Source organism: Protopterus annectens, chromosome 3.part1, assembly GCF_019279795.1.
Source record: "Protopterus annectens isolate FY-2018-M chromosome 3.part1, PAN1.0, whole genome shotgun sequence".
NCBI lineage: Eukaryota > Metazoa > Chordata > Ceratodontiformes > Protopteridae > Protopterus > Protopterus annectens.
This window is the reverse complement of record NC_056732.1, coordinates 1,309,924,103-1,309,935,520: the sequence shown is the minus strand read 5'-3', so window position 1 is coordinate 1,309,935,520 and position 11,418 is coordinate 1,309,924,103. Positions and strand designations below refer to the sequence as shown.

At 40.8% G+C, this 11,418-nt stretch overlaps 1 protein-coding gene across 1 annotated transcript in view; it reads right to left on the bottom strand.

The window, feature by feature from the left end:
- The window catches only part of RAB31 (RAB31, member RAS oncogene family), a 364,691-nt gene extending 356,983 nt beyond the window's left edge, over positions 1–7,708 (bottom strand). Inside the window, exon 1 of the mRNA XM_044067354.1 lies at positions 7,514–7,708. Coding sequence (XP_043923289.1) covers positions 7,514–7,549 — 36 coding nt within the window. The 5' untranslated portion in view covers positions 7,550–7,708. The remainder of the gene's footprint in view (positions 1–7,513) is intronic.
- Positions 7,709–11,418: the final 3,710 nt, after the last annotated feature.

The following is an 11,418-nucleotide window of genomic DNA, read 5'->3' as shown; positions in this document are numbered from 1 at the left end:
CTCGACCTGGCCAAGGCTGTTGATATAATACCCCATTTAGGCATTGTAGACAAGCTCACTCATTTAAGTATAAACCCTTTTATCACCTGCTGTATGGCCAACTGTCTTAACTAATAGGACTCAGGAGGACAACAGGTGAGGCCACCTCCACCAAGAACCCAGTCACTAACAGAGTCCCCTAGGGCTTGGTACTGGGCCTGCTCCTTTTTGGCATCTATTTCTCTGAAATTGAATCAAATGCTGAAGGTTTATGGCTGACTAAGTTTGCAGATGATTGCAAGCTGGAGCTTATCATCAACTCCCATGCAGACACTAGCATTCTTCAAGAAGGTCTATCTCTGAATAACAAATTTTGTCACAGCCATGGTCTTAAATTCAATGCTAAGAAATGTATAACAATACTCTTTGGGAAATCAACCATCCTGGCTAATTACCATGCTGATAATATGCTCCTAAGAGGCAACCCAGTGGTCAGGGATCTGGGTATGCATGTACACAGTAGCCTTACCTTCAAACACAATGTGGCCACAGTGGTGAGGAAATCCTTTTATGCTGTACAACTTATAAGTAAGGGCATAGCATCTACATCCAAAGAGGTCATTATCCAACTATACTCTGCCCTTATCAGACCAATCACAGAGTACAATGCTCCCTTTGGTATGTACCTGACCAGGCATATACAGCAACTAGAGCGACCTCAAAGGTTCCTTACAAGAAGAATACAAGGCTTAATAAACCTGCCTTATGCAGAGTACCTTAAAGCCCTTTCCCTCTACTCAGTCTTCTATAGATTGCTGAGGGGTGATCTATGCCTGGCATCCACAAACCCCACACTTATGAATTTCCTATATATTTGTAAGTCAAACAGTACAGGAAATGCAAGGTCTAGGGACCTGAATTTTGTCAGTGACATAAACAGAGCATGCTGGACAGATAGATATGTGTCCCAGACACTGCCCTTCCTATAGAACAGGCTTCCCAACCATGTGAAACTGAGTTCATCTATTACCCAGTTAAACAGCAGCCGACACCCAGGCCTGGCAACTATGTCCCTCAGGGACAGAGGAAGCTTATAAATGCCTAGCCCTCAATGTCCTATTTAGATACAGGACATCATTACTCTTTCAGGAAAGCTTGGCTAGGCTTAGAAAGGCCCCTGGGTCATTATCCTAGTAACAATCTATGAATCAATTAAATCTCCACCAGCACAAAAATAAAACATCCTTGTGAGACAAATGAATAAATTATGTCTACCTCACCTCTGGAACAAACTTCCTTCGAAGAGCAACACTATAGCATTCTTCACAATAAACCTGGATGACTGGATGGGCACTGTGATGCCCCTGCACTGGCCCAGTAATCAAGGAGCCTCAATCCTCACCACTGGCAACAGTGGGGAGCATACACACTGGAAGGATGACAAGTACACACACAGTAAAGTGCAACTTTTCTTAAGAGCACAAAGAGATCACAGACAGTCTGGGTCTGGCTTCTCCCTCTTCCTCCAGATCCGCAGTAAGACTCCCCACTGGCACAGCTATAGGGTTGAGATCTCAGCTGAGTGGCCAAACCAAGATCTCCTGTACCCTCTCTGTCCAACCAGTGCTTTGTGTCCCTGGCAAGTAGCTGAAACACACACACACACTTTGAGGTTTGATTTACACACACACACACACACACACACACACACACACACACACCTGGGAAAGGCTGGCACAGGTTTACTAACTATGCCCTCTTCTGCCCAGAATATAAGGTAGTTATACTAGCCACTACTTATCAGCTACTTTAAGGCCCTTAACAGAGGGTGTCAAATCCTACTGTGTAATGTTACTATTAATCCAAATGGTAGTCTGGCCAAGAGCAAGGCTATTTAGGACTGGCCTGTACAGTGTCACCAAATAAATATGCAAGTACTTTAAGAGCTTAAATATCTCTAAACAGACCAGCCACAATCAAAAGGTTTAAATATATTTAATAATAAATAATAAAAGAACAAGACAATACTCACTAAGTAATCAGTTACATCAGAGTTCAAAATCACAGGAAATATTTAAAACAATATTGCAGGACAGTCTCAAATAAATTAAGAAAACATCTAAGCTACACTTTATTATATTCCTATCTGAATATAAAAGAGTTACTACGCCCTAAAAACTTACTTACAGCAAGGCAAGTGCATGTTTCTAGCTGATGTTGTTAGGTTAAAGCAAAATACAAAATGCACAGTCTCTCTCTGAGAGAGTTCTTAAATTAATATCAAATATTACTGCTGGGTTAGCTTGGATGACATAACTTTTTGTCACCTGACTTTAGTTCCCAAGCTAAACCCCCACTGCAGCATTTAACATCTCCCTGTGAAAATACATAGACAAAGGCTTTTGCTCACAGCTGTGCAGCTGTTGGAAGTCACAAAGCAATAAAACACTTCCACGTCTCAATATTAGTAGTTATTTCTTTCCATGCAACACCGAGAGTCCCCTAGTGTAGACATCCTGTCTCCTGTTGACTGAAACTGAACTTTTATAACACAATCATGAAACAATTTAATTTCAACTATTTTCTTGAAGTTTTGCCAGTTAACTCTCTATATTCTAGTTTCTGCAGTTAAAACATATACATTTATACATGTACAATAGTTTATACACATTTCTGCTCTAATCCAGCAGGGCATGTTGTGGTCACACATCTAGGCTCAGCACTGTACAAACCCTGTTCGATACATACTTTTGTACCAGCAGTCTGATACACACATAACATAAAGTTTTAATATAGTGGTAATACAAGCAATTGCATCATGCTGGTATTCACAAATGACATATAACTCTTTACAAAATTCCAGATAGCTGGGCTGGCAGTATCTCCTTCTGTCACGCTTCTATATAAATCATATTAATATTTGCAAATGACATATAATTATTTACAAAATTCCAGATAGCTGGGCTGGCAGTGTGACAGGCACCTTAAATTTATTCCAGGACTGACTTATTTTCCCCTTCTTGAGAAGGGGGGAGTGCAAGAGGGTGGGTATTAAGACGATGTATATGAGCATGTGACTCATTTACCCTGCATTTCCTACGATCATATGAAGTCATCCAAAGTTCTGTCCTAAGAGTAATTGTTCTGCAGAATATCTGTCCATGTCAAAAAGGGTGGGTTTAACTGCACCAAAACACCAAAACTCTTACACACACACACACACACACACACACACACACACACACACACACACACACACACACACACACACACACACACACACACACATGTACCACTCTAGATCTTTATAAATGTGGCCTGTAACTCTAACATTATGTATTACAGGGGTTCCCAAAGTGTGCGCTGTGGCGCCCTGGGGAGCCGTGGCTTCCTCACAGGGGTGCTACGAACTAATAAGCTTAGCTGCAAAATAAACCGTGAACAGTTCACGGTTTATTCTGCAGCTAAGCTTATTAGTTTGTGGTGAACTATATCTAGACGTACACTGTAGCTTTTTAGCAGAACTGGCATCAAGTATAGCAGTGGTCTCCAACCAGCGGGCCGTGGACCAGTACCGTGCCGTGGAGCACTTGGAACTGGGCCGTCAGGTAAGTGAATGTCTGCATGAGTGTGTGTGTGTGTCTGTCTGCGTGTGTGAGTGAATGCGTGCATGAAAGCAAAAGAGTCTGTGTGTGTGACAGAGATCGGGAGAGTGAGAGTAATGTGTGAGCGAATGCAGGAATGAATGAAGAAGTGGCTGTGTGTGCGTGTGTGTGAGATAGGGAGAATGAGAGCGATGTGTGAATGAATGCAGGCATGAATGAGGAAGTGGATGTGTGTGTGTGTGTGTGTGTGTGTGTGTGTGTATGTGTGTGTTTGTCACGGGGGAGAGAGTGAAGAGTGAGAGTGATCCCTGGCAGCAGCAGCAATGAGGTCTGTGTAAGTATGGACCATACCACTGGACACATACCTCTCACCCTCTTAGATCAAGAAATCTGGGCAAAGCCAAAAATAGTGGGGGTACAAAGATGCAAAATAGGGACACTTTTAAGTACTCCTCTCACAAACTTAGAAAGTGATAGAAGTGCAGGTTTTGCATTAACATGAATTTTTCTGAAGGATATGAAGTATGAAACTCAACTGTCTGTTATTATTTTCTGACTTCAATCTCAATGATCTGCCAGTGATTTGTCAGAAAACAATAATTTTATGAGAAAAAGACCAAAATTATGTGGCAAAAATCTATAGAGTTGACAGGTATGCGGGACAGAGCCAAATAATAGGGACAGATTTTAAATAGTGCTCTTAAAAACTTAAAGTTAATAAGGTTGCCATTAGGTTTGCTTACCTCTCAACCATAGTAGATCAGTGTTATGCTGCTAAGCAGAATGTACACTTTTTTTGGTAATTGTCTTTTTATTGTACTTTTGAGCTTTTCTCCCCAGGTCTCCTAGTCCAGTCGGGCAGCCTCATTAAACAAATGTCAAATAAATGAAATATGCACTTTATGCGCGCCGTGGGGGGGGGGGGGGCTTGGGAAAACCTAGATTCAGCAAGGGAGCTGAGAATCGAAAAAGTTTGTGAACCACTGATGTAATATATTCTACTGGATAAGTAACACTCACTACACCTATAATTACTGGTTGCTTAGGCCTCATAAAGAATTCTACAAATAATCTACAGCTATCCACTCAAGTGCTTGAAAACCTACCCGATTTTGGCTTTAAATTTTTCTGTCACTCCCAATCCCTCCCCAGACTAGCAATTTGGGGAGAAAAGGCGGATTACACCAACAACTAAAGTTCTAAATTTATTTTACTTCAGAAAATTTTGGTTAGTTCACATTCTCTTACTCTACCAATGTCTTAAGCTAAGCGAACATTTTAAAAAGTGTCACTGATTATTTCTGGATTTATCCATGATTCAGGGGATAAGAGGTTGAGACCTACAGAGTGAACTAATTTACCTCTCAACTGTACAGATTTTCGCAGAATGTACAGATTTATACCTCATTTTTCTGTTCCTCATAAAATTTGTGGATTTCTAGCAAATCGCTGAGTACTGAAGTCACTAACTATTGACTTACATTTGAGTTTCAGGCTAAATATCCTTCAGAAAATGCCTGCAAACACAAAACCTATTATTGCAATGCCTTTCTAGGTTTATAACAGCAATATTTAAAATCTGTCCTTATTTTTTGGGCCTTTGTCCCACCGTTATGTTCAGCTTTGTTCAGTTTTCGTTGAGAACTATAATCATCCTGCGCTGTGGCCAACATCTGGGGCTCCTGCGACAAGAATGGTACTTATGTAACCGCCATAGCTCTCAACCTTCCATCGCTAAAATGAGGAACCCTGGCCTTCATAATGGGGAACAAATGGGCAAAGTGTGGAACACATGCTAATGGCTTACTAACAACTTCAACTAGAAAGGTCATAGGATGGTTAAAACATGCTGGGTTTATTTATAAAAAGATCTTTTAATTAACATGATTCATTTCTATTTACCATGGATATCAGTTAAAAAACTTCCTAACACTGAATGTGTGACAGACCCTTTCAATGTGGAACTTCGAGGAACATAACCTTTTTAAGACCCCCAATGAGGTACGTTCCTCATAATGAGGTACACGTGAGAGGTGTGGAACTGTTGTTTGTTCTACTGTAAATACAGGATTCGCTACCTGAAGAGATAGTCTACTGCAGTTTGTGAAGCGGCGTAGACTATTGTGACACACGAAGTTGGAATTAACGGAAAGCATACCTCTCAACCTCTTAAAACAAGAAACTGGCCAAAGCCATACATAATGGGGGGGGGGGGGGCAAAGACACAAAACTGGGCCATTTTAAAGTATTGCTCTTTCACACTTAGAAAATTGACAGCATAACAGATTTTGCATCAGCATGAATTTTCTGAAGGGTATGAAGTCTGAAACACAAATAAATGTCTGTCATTGTTTTCTGACTTCGAACCTCAATGATTTGCCAGAAAATCACAATTTTATGACAGACCAAAAACATGATGCAAAAATCTGGACATTCTGAGGTTTTCCGAAAATACAAACTATTTCATAACACTGTAAATATTTACAACAGCTTCCGCACGTACCGGTGCGCTGCACGCCTGGCTAATCTAAAGGCTCGCTTAAGCATTTCCCCTGAATCGCTGTACACACAGCAGTAAATCATTTACTTCACAGTATTTATAGATTTACATAACGGTTATCCCCGCCCACAAGTACAAAGCTCTGTGAATATCACTTGGCCACGCTTTCTGCGCTTATGCCCGGTGCAAAATCAAGCCTCTTATGGGTACCTCATTACGAGGAGCGTTCCACATTTGGGATCTTAGTGACATTCATAGTTAAGATATTTTTAAAGTGATAGCTATGGTGGATAGTTCTGAATCTTACTAATTCATTAAAATAATGTTTTTAAGTATAAAGTAGCACACTTTATCCTGAAAGCTTACGGAGTGCTCAATATTATCCCCGCTTGTTCCTCATTATGAGAGGTAATGTTCCTCATTTTGAGGATGGACGGTTGAGAGAGCTATGTGCCAAGTGACACCGTTCCCGTGGCTCTCAAGCGTGCCTCATTATGAGGAATGGTCCTTATTTCGGGTCTTAAAAAGTCTTGTGCTCTTCGCAGTCCCAGTGTCTACCACACCTTCAGCGTTAAGAACCGTTGTAACTAATATCGAATCATATTAATTAATCAAAATAACTTTTTCTAAGTATAAGATAACACATTTAACCATTCTGTGAGCTTCCTAGAGGAAGTGGTTAGTAAGCAGTTTGTAGGGGTTCCACATTTCGCTATCTGTATCACATTTTTTCAGAGGTAGTTTGTGTTCCACATTTTGGTGAGGGAAGGAAGAGAGCTATGACCATACGAGCTGCTTATTCTACAGTATAACAAGCAAATGTGAATATATCTGTTCACTAATATTTAATAAAGCACTGAAGGTGCGCTTTCTGACTAATCGGAGTCCGCTTTAACTACTGCACTAGAATGGCCCGTCCGATGTCAGTGTAGTACATATGTAAACAGTAAAACAGGACACTTCAAAAGTCTCAAGAAGACGTCCTCTACAGAAATCCTGAAAAAAAATCACCAGAGAGACGTATTTGTCCACAGCTCCAAACGGAGTGACCTACACCCAAAGCCCAATAGGTCCCATCAGCCTGCATACCATTACGATGACTGCAAACTGCAAGCTAGTGGAAACAGTCTTCTAAGAAAAGAGTTTAAAGGGAAAAGGACTGCCCTTATTTATTCCCAGGCAAGACTAAACGTACTTGAAAAATAAAATAAAAAGGCGTATTGTTAATAACATGAACTTGTTGTCCGTTTTATGCTGCTAAATTAGTGAAAGTAAAAATAACGGAAAACAAGACCGCACTGGGAAAAATCCAACTTAAATCTGCTGCCTAGACTTCTTCCGCCCAGCTGGTTGCAACACCGCTGTCATGCATGTTTACTCTCCAAACATAATAATGTTATTTTTCTTTTCTTTGTGTTTTCATACTCACCCCGAGCAAACACACTTTTAATTCTCTGATTGCCATTATTGTAAAGCGGCGATGTACATTCTAGTCAGTCTTCTGCTAGTTGATGAGCTACTTAATTCCTTTCATTATTTTCTTACGATGCATCACCATCCGAAAACGGCTAAAACCTCAATTCCTCCAAAAGAACGGAACTAGTTGGGACGCTTTCTCTGGCTGTCGTCACGTGGTACAGTGCACACAAGTGTGTTTTTCTGCTCCTCTTTACTGACCCTTCACGGCTCCCTTTTCCAATAAAGAAATAAGTCAAAAATGTTTTCTTTGTATAAATTGTACATCCAATGATCTAGGTGAAGCCAGTTTAATATTTACTCTCGGATTATTTTAATGGTCAGTTATTGCGCAGTCAGTCTGCAAAATTTAATATAAAATTGATAGGTTTAGTACTGTACACCTCTTGTTAACTTGTGTAAAATGTATTGATGGACTGTGTGTTCAACTGGCCAACATAAAGCCTACATAGTATCACATCTTAGTTGTAGCAGGACTGCAGAGGTGAGATGAGGATAATGAAAAACATCTCTTCTGTGTGACATTTTTCTCTATAGTCTAGGTATGGACCAGAAACATGCATTGTCCAGGTCAAGTCTATGACTGCCTGGAAAAGAGAAGTAAGTATATAAGTCCTGCATTAGGGGCTGATGAGCCACATTCAGTTATTATTGTGTATATACCTCTTGGAAAATTGCAGTGTTGTTTCAACATAAGTATGTAGGTTATAAAACCTATTATTGTAAAATTACAGCTATGGGAAACCCATTAGGTTACTATGTTCATAGGTTGTTCCTGGCAAATAACCACCAGGGACCTTACAATCCTAGCTGTGCACCCCAAACCTAAGTCCTGAGTATCATAGGGGTCTATACAGGAGCGGGACATGTTAGTAGTAGGGTTGCCACTGGTCAGGAAATTAAGTGTTTACTGTTTCATTTGGATTTACTATGAGCATTTAAATGCAGTATAAAACATCATTGCTGTGGGTTATGTTTTTGGATATGTTGTATCTCTAAAGAGAAGGTCGTAAATGCCCTCTCTAAAGCCAAAAGCACAGCATCTGTAGGATCTCATAATATCCCAGGCTGCATCCTACATGGGCTCCAATAATAATTAGCAACACCACTCCGTACTCTCTTCAATCATAGTCTAAACACCAGCTGAATAGAAAATGGCCACCATTATCCCCTTGCACAAAGGTGGTACTTCCACTGAACCCAGGAACTAGAGGCCTATTAGCCTGACTAGCCTTATCTGCAAGTCCATGGAGTGAATCATCACAGACTTTTTCAACAGAGATATAGGTAATATCAAAACACTTGACCCTACTCAGTTTGGATTTGTATAAGGGAGATAATGCCTGTTAAACCTGGTGGACTTCTTCGAGACAGTCACCAAGGCCCTGGACGAGGGGAAATCTGTGCATACAGCCTACCTAGACCTAGCCAAGGCTTTTGACACTATCCCCCACTCAGGCATCATTGACAAACTCACCCAGCTAGGAATCAACCCTTATAGCATTACATGGTTCACTAACTGGCTCACTGATAGAACTCATATAGTCAGAATAGGGGAATCCACCTCCAACAGCAGACCTGTAACTAGCGGTGTTCCACAAGGATCTGTCCTGGGACCTCTATTGTTTGGAATCTATAAGTACAAGCAAAAACTAAAGGTCTGTGCCTGACAAAGTTTGTTGATGATTGCAAACTGGGAGTGGTAATAGAATCTCCAAACGATGTCAACATCCTACAAGACAGTCTTACACAAACAAATGATTGGTGCCAAAGTCATGGCCTTAAACTCAATGCAAAAAATGTATTATCATCCCTTTCAGTAAGAGAGATGTTCCTGATAATTACCACATCGATAGCAACACCCTAAGTACGCACTCAGTGATGAGAAACCTGGGCACACAGGTTGACATCAGCCTTACCTTTGAACAATATTTTTCCACAGTGGTAAGAAGGACATTCTATTTTGCTCATCGCACAAATAAGGGCATTGCCTCAAAAAAAAAAAAAAAGGGGTATATGTCTATATAAGAGCAACAAGTTAGCCATACTTTTTTTTCATCTCTGTTAAACATCAGCATTGCACAAAATAAGTGTCTATTTTAGGGGGGGGGATGGGCAAGATGTGTGGGAAAAGATCACATCATTGGTACAGTAGCACAGAGTTGCTGTCTCACAGCTCTTTTCTCCCTGCTTGAGTTCCTGGCTGTGGTCTCCATCTGTGTGGAGTGTATTTCCTTCATGTCTGTGTGTGTTTTATTCAGGTGTTCCTGTTTTTAGAAGCATATGTGTGTGTGTGTGTGTGTGTGTGTGTGTGTGTGTGTGTGTGTGTGTGTGTGTGTGTGTGTGTTTAATTCAGGTGTTCCTGTTTTAGAAGCATATATATGTGTGTGTGTGTGTTTTATTCAGATGTTCCTGTTTTAGAAGTGTGTGTGTGTGTGTGTGTGTGTTTTATTCAGATGTTCCTGTTTTTAGAAGTGTGTGTGTGTGTGTGTGTGTGTGTGTGTGTGTGTGTGTGTGTGTGTTTAATTCAGGTGTTCCTGTTTTTAGAAGCATATATATGTGTGTGTGTGTGTTTTATTCAGATGTTCCTGTTTTTAGAAGTGTGTGTGTGTGTGTGTGTGTTTTATTCAGATGTTCCTGTTTTTAGAAGTGTGTGTGTGTGTGTGTGTGTGTGTGTGTGTGTGTGTGTGTGTGTGTGTGTGTGTGTGTGTGTGTGTGTAAAAGTAATATAGATCGGTGCATACAGGAATCTGCTGAGTAGTGAAAAAAATAAGGCATACAATGCATCATACAACATCTAGAACACTAGAGCTTCTGGGCACCATCATTCCTGGCTATCTATGTGGCTTAGTGGGATCCTCAATTATGGCCACCACCTAGTCTAGGTGGCGAGGGTGGATAAGTTTAAATACTTGGGATCAATAGTTCACAGTAATGGTGAGTGTGGAAGAGAGGTGAAGAAGAGAGTACAGGCAGGATGGAGTGGGTGGAGAAGAGTGTCAGGAGTGATTTGTGACAGACGAGTACCAGTGTGAGTAAAAGGGAAGGTCAACAAGAGAGTAGTGAGACCAGCTATGTTATATGGGTTGGAGACAGTGGCATTGACAAAAAGGCAGGAGTTAGAGCTGGATGTGGCAGAGTTAAAGATGTTAAGATTTGCACTGGGTGTGACGAGGGTGGACAGGATTAGGAATAAGTATATTAGAGGGTCAGCCTAGGTTGGAAGGTTTGGAGACAAAGCCAGCGAGGCAAGATTATGTTGGATTGGACATGTGTTGAGGAGGGATGCTGAGTATATTAGGAAAAAAGATGCTAAGGATGAAGCTATCAGGAAACAGGAAAAGAGGAAGGCTTAAGATAAGGTTTATGGATGTGATGAGAGAGGACATGCAGGTGGTTGGTGTGACAGATCAAGATGCAGAGGACAGGAAGAAATGGAAACAGATGATCCACTGTGGTGACCCCTAATGGTAACATCCGAAAGAAGATGACGATGACCTAGTCTAAATCTCACTCTATTCAACAGTAGGCACATATATTGCTATAGGTTGTGTTTGACTGGGGACAGTGTGGTCATTATTTCTTTAACTTTCCTCAGAAATGACATCTGATAGGTGTGCACAGAATGTCACTGTAGCTTGTCCAGGGACAGTGCACTGTGCTGGAACAAAATGTTGGGAAGAATTGCTGTAAGTATTTTTCTTTTGACATTTTACACATTTGAAATCTGATGTGTATACAGGTGGATGTATAACTGACAGCAACAGAGCAAAACAACATATTTCAACCTATTTGTTCTGTCACTTTCATCCTAGTCTGACCTCATAGGGATTCACGTAAAGTGTTTTTCTTTAGCAG